Source organism: Chroicocephalus ridibundus, chromosome 8 (genome assembly GCF_963924245.1).
Source record: "Chroicocephalus ridibundus chromosome 8, bChrRid1.1, whole genome shotgun sequence".
Classification (NCBI taxonomy): Eukaryota; Metazoa; Chordata; class Aves; order Charadriiformes; family Laridae; genus Chroicocephalus; species Chroicocephalus ridibundus.
Window position 1 is genome coordinate 40,428,760 of NC_086291.1, and position 20,840 is coordinate 40,449,599.

General features: G+C 53.3%; 1 protein-coding gene across 8 annotated transcripts in view; it reads right to left on the reverse strand.

The window, feature by feature from the left end:
- Positions 1 to 20,840, reverse strand: part of RAB11FIP3 (RAB11 family interacting protein 3) — an 85,093-nt gene that overhangs the window by 29,833 nt on the left and 34,420 nt on the right. For 4 of the 8 annotated variants that reach the window (XM_063343613.1, XM_063343612.1, XM_063343616.1 and 1 more), the window contains one exon: positions 12,435 to 12,526. In XM_063343613.1, the coding sequence (XP_063199683.1) occupies positions 12,435 to 12,526 (92 nt within the window). Of the gene's footprint in view, positions 1 to 1,930; positions 2,059 to 2,412; positions 2,645 to 3,307; positions 3,501 to 12,434; positions 12,527 to 12,623; positions 12,846 to 20,840 lie in introns of those variants that run through there. The other 4 variants (XM_063343615.1, XM_063343619.1, XM_063343618.1 and 1 more) reach the window with 4 other exon arrangements.

The following is a 20,840-nucleotide window of genomic DNA, read 5'->3' on the forward strand; positions in this document are numbered from 1 at the left end:
GAGCAGGAGCGTGGAGAACTTTGCTTTACATTTCATCACAGATTAAGCAGCTAAACCTCAAGAAAAGATGCAAGGAGGAGACAGGCAAAGCAAGGGGACGTAGGTGAGGTATTACCAAACATCTGCTGAAGCAAAGCAAACCCAAGCCCTGGGCCCTGGGCAAAGGTGCGGCCGCGGGGCACAGAAAGCTCTTTTTTATGGCCTCACGAGCAGCCAGTTTGTGCACTGAGCCTTTAAACACCCCACCCCCACCCCCACCACATCTCTCATTCGGTCAAATTTGGCTTTCTGTGAGCAGGCAGAAAGTAAGCACTTTTTCCAGCTTAAAAAAAAAATAAATAAATCAAATATACTTAAAGACGTCCATGGGCTTGGCCAGGCCGCAAGTGCTGGGGGGACTCGTCAGGAACGTCCCCACCACGTTCAGAACGGGCTCGGTGTCACCTGTATCAGTGCGTTTGAAGTTTTTCTCAAATAAAACGCACCCTTCAGGTAAACCTCAGGCCTTAAAAAGCTGGGACGGATGCACACAGAGCCCCCGAACTGAACCAGGACCACGGTTCGACCGGAGTCCCCATCCCCGACACCCCGCGGGATTTCCCCCCGGTGCCAGACCCGCTGAGCACGACATCGGCCACATCTCGGAGCTTCTAGAGGGATTTGGGCAAAACGCCGGGAATTTGAAAGCCCGGCAGTGAGCCCTCCTGCTTCTAAAAGGAAACAGGGGGATGAAATCAGCATCAGGGTGACGCGACGACGAAACCGCCTTGAGGAGATTTCTCCAGCAGCAGCTCATCGATCGCTCGAGTACAGACCATTTGATTAAATGTTGTAAAGTGCTGTAAAAACCGCACTGATTAAAAAAAAAAAATAAAAAAAAAGCTGTTTGAGTACGAGGGGAGGAAACAAGGCTATTGGGAGTCACCTGCAAGGTCCTGGCTTTGATCTGTGATGGACAGAAGCTTTAGCAAGGCGTTGCCTTGGAGAGGAGAGCAAAGTCTGGCTCCCGGGGAAATTCCTCCCAGGCATTTTCTGCAGGGCTCGTTCCCGGAGCCATCCTGGCATCCCAAAGCTCTGCCGTCCTTGGCTGCAAACACTCGGAAGCTTGGGAGGGGAAGGGGGGGGTGGCGGGGGGAGAGGAAAAGGAAAAACAACTCTGTTTTCCCAGCAAGCGTGAGCCTATTTGTGATAACGCCAGCACTGATTGCACGCAGGGGGAGACGGATGGAGACGGACCGGCTACAAAACCCACCCTCCAAGGACACCCTCGCCTGCTGACCGCGGCCAGGGCCCCCAGCCCTGCTCGGGAACACCCGGAGACACCACACTGCGGGACAGGCTCTGTCTGAAAGGAGAGGAGATGAAGAACATCCCACCGAGATAGCCCGGACGGCGATGCCCAGCCCGGCACGGCCAACAGTGATGTGGCATTAGCCTGCCGGGGACGCGTGCCCACCCAGCAGCAGGCAACCTGCGCTTAAATGGGCTTAAATCAATTTAAAGCCAGGGAGAAGGGAGGTTAAGTTGCGTTTATGGTTCCGCCTGAGCCTGCATTAAGAGAAGCACCCTCGAAGGCCCGCAGTGCCCCACGGCAGCGCGACCTCCGGGCACCGGCAGCCAAAACCCATAATACACACCGGGGGCCAACACCAGCAGCAAAGCACCGGCTTCTCAGCCACAATATTTCCCTCTTCCCAAATATTTGGGCAATGTCCACTTTTCGGAGAAGCCAGGGAGCCTGCTCTCAGCCTCGGGTGGAGGCAACTTTCACAACCCAGCCCCTGAAGCTGGGTTTAAAGGCCGCTACGCTCAATAATTCCCCTCAAGGCTGGGCAAGAGAACCACGCTGCAGCTGTAGGGGCAAATCGAAACACATACCCCCCCCCCCCCCCCCGCCACAGAAAAACCCCCAAACTAGAAAACAACTCACAAGACACCAGATCTTGCGGACTGTCCTCAGCACCCTGAAAGCCTGCAGCCACCGTCCCTCCTGGTCCAGCTCCCCAAAGAAGACCCCGTGCAGAGAGGACTATGGAGATACCATCACGTGCACACACCCCATGGACTACAGGGAGGAAAGAACCATTCCTAAATGTGGCTGCCCCATCCCTGGAGGTGTTCAAGGCCAGGTTGGACAGGGCTTGGAGCAACCTGGGCTGGTGGGAAGTGTCCCTGCCCAGGGCAGGGGGGTGGCACTGGATGGTCTTTAAGGTCCCTTCCAACCCAAACCGTTCTGTGATTCTAAATATGCCGCACACAACGACGTACTCGGTAAGAAAACAGCAAGAGGGCTGATGCCCAACCTGCCTCTTCCCGGCACCTCCGGGGCTGAGAGCAGTCCCCGGGATGGAGATCTGCCGCCCCCCTAGAAACCCAATCCTTCCTCGTTCCGTGTCAGCGCTCAAAACCTACCTGTGGACACATGGCCTCTTTGCCCAAGTCAAATCCAGCTCCGGGAGCAGGCACCGCCAGGAGCTGCCAGCTGCTTCTGCGAGGCAGGAGGGAAGCAAAGTCCAGGAGAAGCCGGGCGCGAGGCTTACCGACCCAGCGCCGGTGGGAACAGAGTGCCTTTTGTTCCCGACCTCGGGCGATAAGGAGAGGCGAGCTGGTGCACACTTCCCTGCCGTGTGACCGCAGCCCTCCCGCTTAGGCGAATACCAAAATAAAAGCACGATTTCCAAACCCCAGGTGCGCACGCCTTCTTTTCCTGTGAAACCATCACCCATTAGAAAAAAAAAAAAAAAAAAGGTTAATTTTGAAGAGGACCTATAAAGGCTTCCACAGCTTATCTCACCCTTCCTGATATTTCTGGTGAATATTTAAGCACTAAATGACAAATTCCTTCCTTATAGCCACAAATAGAAAAAACAAATCAAGCTTGCCTTGCTTGCTAGGGGAAGATGAGGAGCACCTCGCGACTGATAAGCCGTGACAAACGCCCTTTGGGTGACTCAGACGGCGATCTGTGATAAGCGATGACGGTATTGCCCTCCAAGAAGGGCTGGGGCTTCGGTCATGGCGATAACCAAATTTACAAACACACCAACCCTTACCCAAGCAGCTGCTTTCTGCAAACACAGGAGCCCCGTCAGAGCCAGCGCCGTGGGGTGACCCAATCCACAGGATCCTCCCTTCCCCGCGGCAGCCGGTGGCATACAAAGTTTGCAACGTACCGCTCAAACCCAGAAGTTTTGATGGTTTTGTCTGTTTTTCTGTTTCTTCTCTACAAAAGACTTCACACACGTCAAGCCTCAGACTCCCTTAGTTGCGCCTGTCGAGCATAAACAAACTTATTTCTCTCCATTACCTTCCCAAATCACATTTTCTCATTTTCTCCGGGTTGTCCTTGCTCTCCTCTGAGCCGCGTCCTTCCTGAAGCACAGTGCCCTGAGTGGGACCTATCACTCAGCAGCTCTGACTGGAAGTGTCTTGCACCTTGATAACCAGTTGACCTTCTGTGCTGAGTCCAAAGAAAAGCAAGGCCCCCTGGTAACGCGCAGGGCAGGGGGGGAGTTAGGCTTTAACCCTCTTCCTGGCTCTGCTTGGATCTCCAGGTCACTGTCCTTTCGCTCTCCCGACTCCTCTGTGTGTGCTGCAAGACCTCAGGGGAGCTCTAGCACCACCGGAGCATCACAGAATGGCAGGGGTTAGAAGGGACCTCTGGAGATCATCCAGTCTGACCCCGTTGGCCAAAGCAGGGTCACCCAGAGCAGGTGGCACAGGAACGCGTCCAGGCGGGTTTGGAATGTCTCCAGTGACGGAGACTCCACCACCTCTCTGGGCAGCCTGTGCCAGGGCTCTGCCACCCTCACAGCAAAGAAGTGCCTCCTCATGGTTAGGTGGAACTTCCTATGCTCAAGTTTGTACCCGTTACCCCTTGTCCTGTCCCCGGGGCACCACTGAGAAGAGTCTGGCCCCATCCTCCTGACACCCACCCTTTAGATATTGATGAGCATGGATGAGATCCCCTCTCGGTCTTCTCCAGGCTGAACAGTCCCAGGGCTCCCAGCCTTTCCTCAGCAGAGAGGTGCTCCAGGCCCCTCAGCATCTTCGTAGTCCTCTGAAGTCACACGCCCCTACAGTAAAAACGGTCAAAAAGGCCAATGGCATCCTGGGGGGCATCAAGAAGAGTGTGGCCAGCAGGTGGAGGGAGGCCATCCTCCCCCTCTGCTCTGCCCTGGGGAGGCCGCACCTGGAGCGCTGTGTCCAGTTCTGGGCTCCCCGGTTCAAGAAGGACAGGGAACTGCTGGAGAGGGGACAGCAAAGGGCTACCAAGATGCTGAGGGGACTGGAACACCTCTCTTATGAAGAAAGGCTGAGGGATTTGGGTCTCTTCAGTCTGGAAAAAAGATGACTGAGGGGGGATCTTATCAACGCTTATAAATACTGAAAGGGTGGGTGTCAGGAGGATGGGGCCAGGCTCTTTTCAGTGGTGCCCGGGGACAGGACAAGGGGTAACGGGCACAAACTTGAGCATAGGAAGTTCCACCTAAACATGAGAAGGAACTTCTTTGCTGTGAGGGCGGCAGAGCCCTGGCACAGGCTGCCCAGAAAGGTGGTGGAGTCTCCATCTCTGGAGACATTCCAAACCCGCCTGGACGCGTTCCTGTGCCACCTGCTCTGGGTGACCCTGCTCTGGGAGGGGGTTGGACGAGATGATCTCCAGAGGTCCCTTCCAACCCCTATCAGTCTGTGGTTCTGTAAAGCTAATTAGAAAACCCCAACCACCACCAGTTTTACTTTCCGAACTCTTATTGAGACACCTTTGCTTCCAACGCCGCTTGGCCCGCTGGCAGCCTTCTGATGTTGCCGTCCGGCTCCCACGTTTCTCAGCCCCACGCACTGCGCTGGCATGTCAAGATAAGGCTCCAAGGTCTTTGTTTTCCAAACTCCTTCCAACCTATCTCGCACAAGGCAAACACTCCAAATATGATCCTTTCAGACCAGCAAAGAAATTTCTCACCGTAGCCCTGGATTACAGTCCTGCCGTCAGGGACATTTGTGCCTGATTCACCCTCCCGGTCCTTTCCTCTAAAAAGTACTGAGTCAATACAACATGTGAATTTCCTTGGTATTTTCAGGCTTTTTGTTACAAAATTGTCACCACAGACTGATTTTGGAGTTCAGTCCAGCAATTTTAGTAATTTAATTACTGCATTTTCTTGTGCTGAATCAATACAAAGATAATATAGACTGTTCGCTTCTTTGCTGCGGAAACCGTGCTCTGCACGTATGAAGGGGACAGGCAGGTCCCTTTGCCACTCCGTGCTGGGGAACAGAAAGGCTTTGGGGACAGCGGGGACATTGCTCAGGACAGATGAACAGAGGTAAAACCACATCCATCACATTTCACAGCCCAGCAGTTCTGGCCACCTACGAGATTCTGAGTGCAGCAGCTGTTTATGCCGAAATTATCACCAATTCCAGCAGTGACTCAGAGAGCGATTTGTGATTTTCTTTTGTTTGGACACGATGATGCTTTTGGGTCAACGCTGTGGAGAGAAGCCCGTTGAGGGCAGTCCTTGGAATGGCACTGGTAAGGAAAGCCTGAGCTGAGGGGTGAAGAGCTGCAGTCTTCACAGGCTGCATCTTCATCTCCACCTTCCCGTCCCCACCACCACGGTACAGCAATGCCGGCATGGGAAAGGACCGCAGAGCTTCATACCTGTGTTTGGGTAACGATGGAACAGCATACAGAGTCCCTGGCAGAGCTGGCGAGCTGAATTATAGAATTGCCTCGGTTGGCAGGGACCTTTCAGATCATCTAGTCCAACCATCCACCTAACTCTGACAAAACCCACCACTAAACCATATCTCTAAGCGCCACGTCTACCTGGCTTTTAAATACCTCCAGGGATGGTGACTCCACCACTGCCCTGGGCAGCCTGTTCCAATGCTTAATAACCTTTCAGTGAAGAAATTTTTCCTAATATCCATCCTAAACCTCCCTGGCACAACTTGAGGCTGTTTCCTCTTGTCCCATGGCCTGTTCCTTGGGAGAAGAGACCGACCCCCCCTGACTACCCCCTCCTTTCAGGGAGCTGTAGAGAGCGAGAAGGTCTCCCCTCAGCCTCCTCTTCTCCAGGCTGAACACCCCCAGCTTGTGCTCCAGACTTGTGCTCCAGACCCCTCACCAGCTCCGTTGCCCTTCTCTGGACACGCTCCAGCACCTCAGTGTCATCTCAACACGCTGCGAGCCCCTTGGGCAGCTGCGAGGCAGGTTGCCTGTGAAGGCTGCAAAGGTTAACGCTGTTTTTTTCAGACCAGCTGGCCTCTAGCAGCCACGCAGCCGCTGGCGACGGTGGTGCAGAGTGGAAGAGGAGGAAAAACCTCACACAATCTGTTGAGGATTGCAAAGTGGGTCCACCACCACGGCAGAAAACATGCACTCCAAATACTCTCTCTGCTCACACAGCGCAGCTCTCTCTGCCTTAGGGGAAAGCAAATAATAATAAGTAAGAAGAAAGGAGGGCGCAGAAGGTCCACTGGGCTAACTGGGAGGAAAGTGAGCGAGTACAACCACCCTGCATGGGCTCCTTGCGAAACACAAGCCGTGAGGAGCCATCGCTGATGCCCCCGGGGAGCTGATGCTCCTGCACACCCAAGTTGTGGTACGCCAGGTAGTCAGCAGCAGCTTTTGTGTTACCAGCACACAGTTGGGATGCTGCGAGCCTTCCGGCCCCTTTGCAGAAACTCTCAAGCAGCTGGAAAAATCCAGCAACATGGATCTGAACTGCCCCACTCGGATTTTTGCCCTTCAAGAAGCATTAAATTCAATTGGTTCACATGAAAAAAAAAAAAATAAAAAAAATCCAATTTTAACAGAGGCAACAGTTCTTCCAGCGGCTGCACCTCCGGACAGGCGGGCTGGAGAGAGCCAGGAGTATTCCCTCCTCCCAAAATGCACAGAATTAGATGTGGGAGCTCCCCAAGGACATGTTTAGTCCCCAGATCCACTCCTGCTGTGCTGTACAACTTGCTACTGAACATTTAGCCGGAGGGGACATGCCTTGCGGGGGGAATAAGGCTCGCAGGGTGCCCGTGTGCATGCCTGGTTAGCCTTGCTGTTCTCGGCAAGCAAAATCCTCCTCTCGGCAGCGGTGCACAGCTCAGTGCGACGCCTTTTCCTGGCTGCTGCCGAGAGGAGCCACGGCGGCCGCCCAGCAGATGGCAACAGCCCTGCGCAAGGCGCACAGCACCGCACAGCCGCAGGGGTTTCGGCTGCCCTGCTTTGCAGATTACAAAAAGGGACTTTCTACAACCTTGCTGGCCCAAGTTCCCATGGCTAAAATAGGTATTTGTGCTATTTATCCCGCTCCCGGCCAGCCTTTACGGAGCACAGCCTTCCACCGGCTCTGCCTCTCCTCCAGCCCACCTGAGGTTACACATCTCCATCGAATCACAGAATGGTTTGGGTTGGAAGGGACCTTAAAACCCACCCAGTGCCACCCCCTGCCCTGGGCAGGGACACCTCCCACCACACCACGTTGCTCCAAGCCCCGTCCAGCCTGGCCTTGAACCCCTCCAGGGATGGGGCAGCCACAGCTTCTCCGGGCAACCTGGGACAGGGGCTCACCACCCTCAGAATGAAAAATTTCTTCCAAATACCTAATCTCAATCTCCCCTCCTTCAGTTTGACACCATTCCCCCTCGTCCCATGGCTGCCCTCCCTGATCCAGAGTGCCTCCCCAGCTTTCCTGGAGCCCCTTTAGGGACTGGAAGGGGCTCCAAGGTCTCCCCGGAGCCTTCTCTTCTCCAGGCTGAACCCCCCCAGCTCTCTCAGCCTGTCCTCACAGCAGTGGGGCTCCAGCCCTCCCAGCATCTCCGGGGCCTCCTCTGGCCCCGCTCCAACAGCTCCGTGTCCTTCTGCTGTTGGTGCCCCAGAGCTGGAGGCAGCACTGCAGGGGGGTCTCACAGAGCGGAGCAGAGGGCTGCATCCCCAATCCCAGCCAAACTCCGGCAGCACACCGAATTTTTGTGGCTTCTTTCATTTTGGGAAAGTCAGCCTTCCCGCCCTGCATTGCTCATCTGCCCCTGGGAGCCAGGGCAGAGGGGACAGAGAGCCCTTGTCCTATGGCAAGCCACAGCGGGCATCATGAAAGCTAACTCCAAATTCACCTTTTTCCCCTCCCCAGGGCATCGCAAACGAGTCCCTGTACCTCAGAGCTGAGTCACCAGCTTCACGGGAGGCAAGGAGAACTCCTACCTTCCAGTTAGTCAGCAGCAAAGCTGCACTAGCCCAGCCTGGGGGAAAACAGGCAAGGACTCAGGCGTCCGGACAGACAGACTCCAAGCTCCCTTTACGTAGCTATTACAAAGCAGGGTAGCCAAAACCGCTGTAATTATTTTTCAGTGACGTTTCCCCCTGCAGAAGTAAGAAGCGCTCAGCTTTCACCCAGCTGCCCCGCAACCACCAGCTTCCACCTGGGTCAGAGAGAAAGACACTACCTGGGGGCAGGGTAACGCCGGCGAGGGGATGCTCTCCCTGCTCCGGAGCGGGGGTACAGGATGAGATTCCTCTTGCACTAGGGACCGCAATGGCTCGCGATGCCCTGCAAGCACAGCTGGACACACAAGAAGCCACGTGGCCGCAGGAATCCGAGTACCTGCGTTTCCAATCCCCTGCCAGCCGCTGTCTCAGCGGAGCCACGCCACCAGAAATCCTCTCTGAAACCAGTTTAACTGACAGATCTGCTGGCCGGACAGAGCTGGCAAGGTGCAACAAGAGCCAGAAGCTCCGCACCACACCAGCGGCTGAACTGTGGAAGTACCCGACATTACACAGGTCCCTGCCTGAAGCATCAAAGTTCAGACCTTGCCCCCTTTGAGAGGTTTTTACGCCCTTACTGGAAGGCGCAAATGTTGGCTCCTCTCTCCGCAGAGCAAACACTCGCTGAGAGACACCAACGCTGGGCACTCCGGGCTCACCACAGATGTTCAGCTCGCTCTGATGACAGCCACCAGAAGAGGGGATGACTCACCCGAGAAGAGCAACCTTATTAACAAAGAGAGGACATTTTCATTTAGATGGCTTAAAGCACTTGTTTACACTTGTTTGAACAAACATTTAGGCAGAAAAGCTCTCTGTCAAGGCCCCAACACTTGGAAGAACCAAGCACTCTAGCCACTGCGATTTTGTGCTGTTTAAGCAGGAACAGACGACGCTCCAAACCCAACAACCACAATTACTCTCAGGACTGCAGCGCAGCAAATGCGGCACCCCTCCTTCAGCTCGCCTTTCAAACGCCCTCTGGTGTGACACAAGAGGAGAAGAGCCAGCTGTGCCCCTTCACCCCATGGCCCTGCCAAAGCTCACACGGTGTCCGAAGTCCCCCAGCTGTGTTTTGGGGGCTGAGAAAGAAGCTGTGGCGTTAAAAAGGCTCTTTAAGCTGCCTGGTGGTCCCACAGAGCACCAAGTTTGAGAGCTGCGCTCTCGCTGTGCGTCCTCTTCCCAGGTCCTGGGCAAGAGGTATTCAGGACAGGTTCAGGACAAGAGGTTAACGGGCACAAACTTGAGCATAGGAAGTTCCACCTAAACATGAGGAGGAACTTCTTTGCTGTGAGGGTGGCAGAGCCCTGGCACAGGCTGCCCAGAGAGGTGATGGAGTCTCCGTCTCTGGAGACATTCCAAACCCCACCTGGGCGCGTTCCTGTGTGGAGGGTCACCTGCTCTGGGTGACCCTGCTTTGGCCAATGGGGTCGGACTGGATGATCTCCAGAGGTCCCTTCCGACCCCTGCCAGTCTGTGATTCTGAAACGGGGGACATTTGAGAATACAAACTGCTTTTTGGTGGTGTGGGAGGTCTCCTTGGAGGAAAGGCAACTTTTGGAAGGATGCTTTTCCCCCCTCCTCTCTTCCAGGTGGATCCAAGCAAGGCGGAACGTCTATTGGGAAAGGCTATTTATACTGTTTTCTGTCTTAGGATTTCCAGAGCAGCTGCCTGCTGCACCTAACGAAGGAGGACCTGCCGGAGCCTCCCCACCAGCAGCCAGCTCTGCCAGGCAGGGCAGCACGGGGAAAAACTCTCATTTGCTGCTCCCAGCAGGTTGCTTCTCTCATCCCCCCCCTCCCTGGAACAGCTCAAGCTTTCCAAGGTACAGCACTACAGGACGTGTGGAATAAAACGCATGTTGGGAGCTCGCTGCTCAGCTGAAGGAGAACAAAAAAAACCCCCGCACCCCAAGACAGCAATTTATTTTTACACTTGCAACACCGAGCGGTATTTCTCGATCATGTTCTCATTTGCTGAACCTCTACGAAATCCTTGCAGGCTGGAAATTATTTCGAATCATGTATCCAAGACAACAAGGGTAATTCTTCCCCGGCATATTAAACGTAGACACCGACAGAGCTCTGATCTTTAGACGATTACCCTGAACTCAGTATAGGAATCCATTTACATCTTTCTGAAAAGGAGATTTCAGGATTCATCACCTTTTTCCTTTGGGTCACCTTGTCGTTTCAAGGAAATGATGGCCCAGCAGCAGAAGTATTTCATCCCAGCGGGGCACACACCCGGCTTGTTGGTATTCCTGCCCAGAATAGCTTGCAGCACTGACAGAGCTCATCTGTGTTAAATTAGCCCTTAGAAAACATCCCTCGCTCTGAATCTCAGAAGATCGTCCCTTGACGCAGGTCTGAGGAGCAAAAAGCAAAAGCCCTTCTGCATGAGCACGGTGACACAGGCTGTCACAGCCTCTAAACTGCGGTTAAAAAGCCCATTTGTGACCATGTACCAGAGAGAAAGAATATGAAAACCCCTCTCCCTTCTTGCCCTCCTGTCCCTATTACTGGCTTTTGTAACTATCTTTCAAAAAGGGAAAAATAAATATGCCCTTGAAAGCCTTCCGGAGGAGGAACCCAGGACCACATGCCCTTAAGGCTGTGTTCATCCTAAGGGCGTAAGGGACTTGCTTGGGGTGACGGTGGAAGTCTGTGGACTTGATCGAGAATGGGAGCCAGCAAACCAGCTCAAAAGAAAACTCGTGCCTGGCTGGGAAATAGGATGACGACCTGGTCAACTGTCGAGCACGAGTCATCAAAGTGAGAGCTTCAAGCCACCTCAAGTGACGGACCCATGCTTCTCACTAACATAGAATCATAGAATGTGTTGAGTTGGAAGGGACCTCTGAAGGCCATCTAGTCCAACCCCCCTGCAGTAAACAGGAACATCTTCACCTAGATCAGGTTGCTCAGAGCCTCATCCAGCCTGACCTTGAATGTCTCCAGGGATGGGGCCTCCACCACCTCTCTGGGCAACCTGGGCCAGTGTCTCTCCACCCTCAGTGTAAAGAACTTCTTCCTAATGTCTCATCTAAACCCGCCCTGCTCTAGTTTAAAACCATTGCTAAACATGGGGAAGACCAGTTGCCCAACACTCAATTTATCATTAGGAAACTCAAAAGAATAGCTCGAGCCTTCTATCAAGAAGTCACAAGGCCAAAATAACGTATTACAGACTATACAAATCAAAGATGTATAATTGCATGCAAATATAAAGGAGGTTGGGAGTCCCTTCACAAGTAACAGTTTGTGTGATAAAAACCATCCAGAATACCAAGACACAAGAGTCAAAAAATTGAAGAGGAAAGTTTGGAAAAGGCAAAGCAGAAGGAAGAGATTCAGTTCCCACGTGGGACTAGGGAGCCAGCCGGCCCTTTGCTCTGAAGGCACCTCCAGCACCGTCTGCTCCAGGCTGGAAGGCACGGAGCAGGACCAGAGGAAGCCTACCAAGGAAAGCCCAAAAGCCCACAAACACAGACAACAGGTCAAGGTAGGACCTACTGGGGGAGAGCAGATACAGGATGTTACGCCAATGTGTTCCTGTGCTAAGGAATACAGAGGGGAAGGGAAGGACGGAGGCCATAACTTTAACAAAAGGAAAAAACCACGTCAGATAAGCATCCTTGATCAAGCCCAAGAACAGAGAGAGAGAGAAAAATCTATATTTTTCTCTTCTGCTTTGCCTTTTACTGGCCAAACAGCACTAAGTGCCAACATCAGGCCACTCCACTGTGCCTCTCAGGTAGGCTCTTGGTTAGTACATCTCAAAATCAGGTTCTCCAAACTCAGAAACTCCAGCGACGAGACAAACACGAGAGCAGCGGGCCCCCTTCCCACAGCGCTGGGGTTCCACCACAAAAAGGGTCTCCCTCTTTCCCCCAGGGCACCGTGCTCTGGCATTCTGCCCACTAAGACAGCGCTAGCTGCGGGTTTTTGCTTGAACGCCAATTTTTAAGTTAAACAGCCCCAAGGGCTTGGTGCAAATTCTCTGGGCCGGCCACCCACAGATTAAAGGATTTGTCTTTACTATGTGTTAAGCGTCCCTGAGCCCTGTCACAGCAAACACTCTTCTCCTCCAGCCAAACCCTCGATGCTCGAGCCTCGCACCGTACAGCTGATATTTGTAGGCGTTAACGGGGCTCATACTTGCCTCAAACGTGACAAAGTCATCAAACTCATCAGGACAGGCCGGGGTTTCCTCCTCGGGGGTATATCCCATATCATACAACTGGCTGTCGGGATCTGCAGAGGAAAACAGAAAAAAGAAAGAGAATCACCAAAAGGCAACGCGCACCCTCAAACGAAGGGCAGAAGGACAAGAACTCGCTCTTGCACGCACCGGTGCCTTCAGCTTTCAGAAAGGACCTCTGCTCCCAGGCATCCCACCACCTCCTCGGCTGGAAGGCAGGTGGGACGATTGCTCCCTGGCAGAAGTCCTACAAGGTTCCTTGCTGCTCCAATGGGACTAGTACCTGGATCCATCCCTACCCCGCCATGGTCTCCGCTCCTTTTCCTGGTTTCTTCCCTATCTCCGTTTCCTGCATCCTCTTATTCTTCTCCCAGAAGGCTTTAATCCTGCTGTGGGCAGGGAATACATTAGATCTATGTGTGACAGCCAACTACCATGGGAACCGCAGGGAAAGCAGGCTGCACCAAAGCTTTTATCATCTACTGCTCCTCCCGTGGCCAGCCACATCAGGAGCCACCCTCCCAGGGGGACAGGGAAATAGGAGGCTTTCAAGGAGATTTCTTAAAAAAAAATAATTATATATATATATATATTACTCCTCCCACCCCCAAAGACCCATCTGCAGCAGAGCGGATCAGCATTTCTCCGACCCCATCAACCGAGGAAGGGAGCGTAAATTCCCCGTGCTCCCCCCAAGCAACAGCTAATGCCCGATCCAGCACACGACCTAGATCACAGGCTGGAAACACCAAATCAAGATCAGATGCTGCAGTCCCAAAATAAATAGCAGGCTCAAAACCACACGCCTTGGAGCTGCAAGCGTTGCGGCACTAGGTTTGTCTGCTGTCGGTAAACTTGGCTGGGGCAGAGGGAGTCATTCCGTCAGTGCTCTGAGGAAAGCCGGGCAATCGTTTGGATTTGGGGAGGGATAGGCTTTGCTTTTACGGCTGCTCGAGGCAGAAGATGGGAGCGGAGGTACAAAAGCGGGGTCTGCTTTCTGCGTCCTGCGGGCTGGTGGCTTCCCAGCAGGCTGGCAGCATAGCCAGGCTCAAGTCCAAACCAAAGGGGCACCTAAGTCGCATAGGGCTTTGTCAGAGCCGAGTGGCACGACTACCCAGACAGGATGGGACGCAGCCCCTCTCTAAGGGTATAGCCCTTATCTAGTCCCAGCCAGGGCTCCCACTTTGAGTCCACCTCCAGATACCAAAAAAATGCCATTTTTCCTTAAGGGATCTGTAGGGCTAGTATAAAGTCAAGGGATTAAGGCACAGGACAAGGAGTCAGCTTCGCAGCAACATCCCTCCCACCCAAACACCCTCCCCCCAAGCGCCTCTTTCATCTCACCATTAAATCCAAACACGGTATCTCCCCAGGAGATACTGGAGCCACCGACCCGATGGGTACCGGCAGCCCATGGGGCTGGGAGAAGCTGAGCATGTGGCACAGAGAAATGGGCCCTCCCCTAACCTGGGTCTGGGGCTCCCAGGGGTTAGACTGTAAATCCAACCCAGGAATAAGCCAAATTGCTCTTCCAGAAACCTGTGCTCTACAGTAAGCACACAGTGGGGTCACGGCTTCGTCGGATGAAAGGTGCTCTTGTTGGAGATTTATGGCTTCAATATCCCGCTGCTCTGCCTGCTCCCGGCACCGGTGCTGCCATAAGCTGCGCTTCCAGCTGCCGGGGCTGGCTGTAACCCCGAGCAAGGCAGCGAGACGCACGTGAAAACGCTGCTGCCCCAGCACGTCGCTGGAGGCAAGGCAGCCTCAGGCCACCTCCTGCTCTAATGAATGCGTTTAGCGCTGAAGTATCTTAAGGCTGTATTGTCCCTCTCCTCAGATGGTCCCCTGTCCTCACCTGCATGGCTCCTTCCGCGGGTCTGAGCCTACAACGGAGTTTTCCCACTAGTTATCCCTGTCTCTATTCCAACATTTGAGAGCCTCCTCGGTGACAGCAGGGAGGACCGAGGGGATGGGGACAGTGTCCTGCTTGCTACAAAGCCACGGGAGCACCCGAGAGTGGGTTTCACCAAAAGGAGCCTCTGCCCGCTTCTGGGAAAACCAAACAGTGCTCCTGAACATGTCACATCATGGAAACAGAGGGGACAGCCAGCCACGTCTCTTGCCGACTGCGGACCGCAGGCAATGGCCACCTCCAGAGGCGGCCGTGACGTGCACGGGAGCATCCAAAGAGCCAGCCCCGCTGATGGGGACACAGGCTGCAGGCACGCTGCCCTGGTCCTGTGCCCAGCCAGGGCTCTGCCCCACGGCACGTCCCACCCAGAGCGAGCCCCGGTGACAGCTCTGCTCTCCACAGCCCCCCAGCATGCCCCCGCCACAGCCCAAAGGCTCCATCTGCAGCACATCCAAATCCCAGAGCCGATGGCGGTGAGGCTCCAGCCCAACAGCTTCCAGTGCTTCCAGTTGCCTGATCTCACACCTCCACCAGCATGGCTGGGCAAGCCAACCAGCCCCACCGGTGCCCACACTGCAAGGCCATCTCCAGGGCTGCTGGTGGCACCCTGCGGCAGCCCAGGGAACCGCAGAGCACCCCAAAGGCGGCGGAGCCAAGCACAGGCTGCTCCCTTCTGCTTATTCCCACATCATTTCTTTTCCTCCCCCTCCGAGTAGACACACAAAAGCTTCCTGCTTTTCTACAGACACAGATATTTATTCTGCTCATTCCTTCCGAAGGGACTTGAAAAGGGAGGATTTAGAGTCAAGCAAAGGCTTCCAGTTCCCTTCGGAAGCAGGGGTATAAAGCGCGGGCAGACAACGCCCAAGCAGCTCCCCAACATCAGCTGCCTCCAGCACAGCTCTTGCCCAAACCGCGTGCTCCTGGAGCCTCCCCAGCCCTTCGGGTGTTTCTTGGTGTAGGGGCGAACGTGAGACCGGTTCTTCCATCTGTCTGCAGAGCACACAGCCCAAAGAGGGGGTCTCTGCCCAGGCAAAGCTTATTTTCACAGCAAGCTCCACTGCAACAAGCAAGGAAAGACCATTTGAGAGGTCACCTGCCGCCTCGCTGGTGGTGTGGCCAGCAGAAGCCGTGCTCAGGAGACAGCACTCCATGCTTCCACCTCCCCATACTCCACGGCAGAGAGCAAAGACAAATATCGCCACAAACAAAGGTTGACTTTTTCTGCTCGATTTATTCCCTCCCCCCCCCGAAAAAGCCATATGGTGCTTTGTGTATAGGGAGAGTTGCCATGGAGAGCTTGCCTGCAAGTCTTCCAGCACAATAGGCTGCATTAAGCTTTCAAATTCCTGTCCGAAAGAGCCAAAAAAAAACCCCTCAAGAGACCGTTGCTGCTCAACTGGCACTCCCTACGCGAAGAGCACCGTCCTCCATGTGTAGAATGAGAGCTGAAGGGCTCCGCTACCTGCTTTTCCCCACCGCACCACGGTGGCCATGGGCCACCAGAAGTAGCACTGCACAACCCTGGTGCAGCAGCACATGGTGAGCACATACGTGCAAATTCCCTCTGCTCTCCACCTTGGGCCTCAAAGCCAACTCCCAGCTGATGGGATTCTCTCCTTCGCATCCCCTTCTCCACTCCCCTTGCACTGTAAAACACATTTTCATCTCTTACACCCATCCCTGATTTCACTTGACCTCTTTCCTTCCTTTTCTTTGATGCGGTCAGCACTGTTGGAGTCACCTCTTTCCAATGCTGCTCAAAATCGCAGCTTTTTCCCAGAGATAAAGATCTCATAGAATCACAGAATGGTTTGGGTTGGAAGGGATCTTAAAGATCACCCAGTGCCACCCCTTGCCCTGGGCAGGGACATCTCCCACCAGCCCCGGTTGCTCCAAGCCCCGTCCAACCTGGCCTTGAACATTTCCATGGAAGGGGCATCCACAACTTCTCTGGGCAACCTAACTCCATTAGGGTCTCCTTTTTATCCTCACATCCCCGTCTCTGCAACCAGCTTCTCTTGTGGTTTCAGCTCTATCCAACACTCCCACCGCTAGTCCCATTACTTCCACACACAGCCAAAAATCTCAAAGCTAAAAAAATAAAATAAAAATTAAAAAAAAAAAAAATCGGGCTCTAAGAGACCCTGCAGGGAGCCTTACTGCCCAACAACCTCCCCGCAAAGAGGCTGTAAGCTATACGCTAGGTCTTTTTCCCCAAATTAATTGCACTAATTCATTTGACCGGAATACGCGGGCAGGGTACCAGGCATCTGGATAAAGCTTCAGTTAAATTATTGCGGCAGCACAGTTTTACCAGGGTAACGTGGCCAACGTAGAATTTACACAAGGAATTGTAACCAGTAAAAACAGGCACAAAGCTTCCTGTCGCCCAGCATGTGCTCAAGCAAACCCCACTGAGAAGACCACCTTCCCAGCTTACACCGCTTGGGAGATGGAGGTTTGCCTTCAAAAAAGCCTTTCTGCAAGTCTTGTCAGTCACAGCACTTCCTTTTCCCCCCAGGCGTTTGATTCTCGGCTTTCCCCAGTGCTGCCCCGTTTCTTTCTAGAGCAGGGCAGGTTTAGATGAGACGTTAGGAAGAAGTTCTTTACACTGAGGGTGGAGAGACACTGGCCCAGGTTGCCCAGAGAGGTGGTGGAGGCCCCATCCCTGGAGACATTCAAGGCCAGGCTTGATGAGGCTCTGAGCAACCTGATCTAGTTGAAGATGTCCCTGCTGACTGCAGGAGGGTTGGACTAGATGGCCTTCAGAGGTCCCTTCCAACCCAACACATTCTATGAGTCTATGTTTCTCGCTGCCTTATGGCTCTGCACTATATCCTGAATCTCCCCCTATTCTTAAGATCTCCCGATTCCTCCCAGTGTTTAAAAAAACCCATAAATCGTTGTCCAAACTATGTAAAGCTTATGATGAGGACCATTTCTCCAAACACACCTATGTGTTCGCCCACTGACTGTCTGTGCAATAGGAACCTGGGCTTTTCAAGAAGCTCAGGACAACACAGAGCTACAGCAACAGAAGTCCCGGGGTAGAGAAAGCTCCTGAAATAGATTCTAAAAACTGCTTTCAGAAGACAGGATTTCAGTGAAAAGGCACCTTGAGTGAAGAGCTGTGGGTACAGTAGTGACACAGGTCAGAAACAGAGCCAGTTTTATCGGCTTCATATAGGAATGACCTAGAAAAACAGAGCCTTTCAGAAGTATTTAAGTCATCTGCCAACACACACTCCGCATACCGCTGCGAGCCACAGAGCCACGAACTCAAAGCGATTCCAACAGTATGGATTATGTGCAGCTAACAGACCTGAATTATTCAGCACAGGAATAAGGCTGGGAACCTGCCTGAATGGCACAAAACGAAACAGACACCCCACACCCCCCTCTAAAATAAGGCAAGACGAAGTTATGGTTGGCTTAAGAGGGGACAACTGCTATAAATTGACCTCCCTCACCGGGTACGCTGCTTGAAAGCGAGGTGGCAAAAGGTGTACAGCCAAGTATTAAACATTTACAGGCATTTAGGAGGATGTTACATCCAAAGCAAAGAGATGGAGAGGAAGCCACTGTCCGGTGTTTCCAGGGGCAGCTCAGGGTCTCTGGCTTTCACCGAAGCTCACGCACCCTTGCGGTGTTAGTCCCGGCAGGATAAAGCTAGCACCCACCCAACCATCCAACTTTTGTTTTCCATGAGCGATCCAGGAGTACGATTGTAGTCTGACGGTCATGCACAAAGTGGCAGCACTGGTCAGAGCTGGAAAGAGAAGCCTTCTGCTATCTGCTTCTCCTGTAACCCAACCCGCTGACGCCGCCAGAGATGAGACATCGGGCCAGGAGCCACGTAGTGAAGACTATCAGTTTACGACCCAAAATTACGCGAAGGGAAATAACCGAGCGGCAAGCCCAGGCTCCCAAGGAAGCAGTGCCAGAATTAAGGTTGCTTACGCAACCCTCATCTGAGCCCCTCTCAGCTAATGCGCTTTAGCACTCCTTCATTTCTTGAATATCACTGCTCACGGATTGGTACTTATCACATATTCCTTTTGATCCTCTTCACACAGTGCGGGCCCTCAAGCTTTGTTTAGACACACCACTGAAAGGCATAGTGAAAAGAATTAGCTTCACGGTATCCAAGCATTTTGGAAGCACAAATCTAGCTGCCTTCACTTCATCTCGGAGACGAGATGAGCACTGCTGCCTCCGCTGCGGTGACACAGATGGATCAGAGACAGGAAGCCACCACTAACACGTGGGATTCGGTATTGAGTTGAACACACGAGTCCTCGTTTTTAATTTTCTCAGCAATTTGAGCTGTCTTCAGTGTACGCTAGTTAACGAGACCAGCTCAAATTCCTCCAGACATGTGTCAGCCTGGAACAAAGGCTCACTGCTGGAGGAGTGAGAAATGAGGAACGGGTTTGTGGCCACCAGCAAGTGGTTCGGAGCCACTTCATGACATACAAGCAGAAAAGACCGAGAGACTGAGCCTCTAAAATAGCACAAGCTGCCCTGGCGAGGAGACCTCCTGATGTCCTCCGTCTCCTTCTCTCTAGATTCTACTCTCAACAAGTCTATATTTCAGGAAACAAAGCTGGATTTTGCAGCCAAGAGCTTTATTCCCCGTTCTGTGAAGAGACTGAGGCAGAACCTCTTGAAAGAGCGCACAAAACTATGCAAACAATAGAACATCCTCATTTAGCTTCCCAGAGAACCCTCAACATAGGCACAACCTTTGGGACATCCATTAGCCGGTCTCTTGTCAAGTGTTTAAGTACAGGCAAGTGGAAGCTCTTCTAGACGCTCCGCATCCAGATTCATTCGGGCAGGAGCAGGCAGAAGACAAGTGGCACCTCTTAGATACGATGGATCCGCCAGCTAAATAAAAGCAAAGAGAAGCCTGGCTCGGGAGCCTGGATGCACCAGAGCTTTTGAAATACCAGATAACGGAACCAAAGCTGTTTCTCAGCTCACTCATTAGAGGCTCCTTGCATCAGCTGGGGCACTGGCTGGATGGCACCGTCCCGCCACGAAGCATTTCAGCCTCCAGCTCAAAGCTCCCACATGGAGAAATCAAGACAACAGTTAAAACCAGCTGAGTCCTCCCCAGCTCACAGCTTCCAGTCCTGTGCCTGAGAAACGTATTTACCTTCCAGCGTAGCTAAACATCGTTTTTAACGCAATGCCCGTGTGAACGCAGGCACAGCTGGCCTGCAGGATGGCCAGGATGCCAGCATTAAAAGAAGCCCTCAACGCCTATAGCACTTACAAATCATAACAGACAGACATTAGTATTTGTCAGTCAGCACTTGCAGGTCTTTCTTGCCATTTCTGTCCCCCCACCAGCCACACCACGAGCTGAGGACACCTAATGCAAAGCTGACGCTAAAAGCCTTTTCAAAGCCGTCATAGAACCACAGAATGGTTTGGGTTGGAAGGGACCTTGAAGACCACCCAGTGCCACCCCCTGCCCTGGGCAGGGACACCTCCCACCACACCACGTTGCTCCAAGCCCCCTCCAACCTGCCCTTGAACCCCTCCAGGGATGGGGCAGCCACAGCTTCTCTGGGCAACCTGGGACAGGGGCTCACCACCCTCACAGCCAACAATTTCTTCCTCAGATCTCATCTAAATCTCCCCTCTTGCAGTTTAAACCTGTTCCCCCTTGTCCCACGGCTCCCCTCCCTGCTCCAGAGTCCCTCCCCAGCTTTCCTGGAGCCCCTTTAGGGACTGGAAGGTGCTCCAAGGTCTCCCCGGAGCCTTCTCTTCTCCAGGCTGAACCCCCCCAGCTCTCTCAGCCTGTCCTCACAGCAGAGGGGCTCCAGCCCTCCCAGCATCTCCGGGGCCTCCTCTGGCCCCGCTCCAACAGCTCCGTGTCCTTCTTGTGCCGAGGACTCCAGAGCTGCAGCAGCACTCCAGGTGGGGCCTCACCAGAGTGGAGTAAAGGCGTAAAAGCCAAGCCTGGCAAGTCATTTGGATCAGAACCTGCCTTTGGGCAACACGTGGTCTTAGGGAGAACTGCAAGGCCGGCCAACAACTGTATGGACACCTTCTACTCCAGCCAAGGCTCTGACTTCAAAAGGTAAGTCGCAAAACCATCAGTAAAAACCAAATACAGTTATTTATAAAGCAGGCAAGTATGAAATCAGAGGCCAGGTCCCGCCCAGAATTCAGCCTGAGTTTAGGGGGAAACTAAGGAAAGAAAATACATTAGAGAAGAAGAGGTATTAAACTACACCTGCAGGGAGAATTCCTCCCAACATGGCATTTCACAGTTCTGAGACATCTCTTAGAAGCGATGGCTGTGTTGCTCAAAAATATCCTGCCTGTTAACAACAAGTGTCAAGGAGCCAGGTTGCCCTCCTGCTGCTGGCCACAGCAGAGCTGTTGGGAGTCCCTGTCCTCCAAAGTCCCTTGAAAGCTATGCAGATTAACAGGAA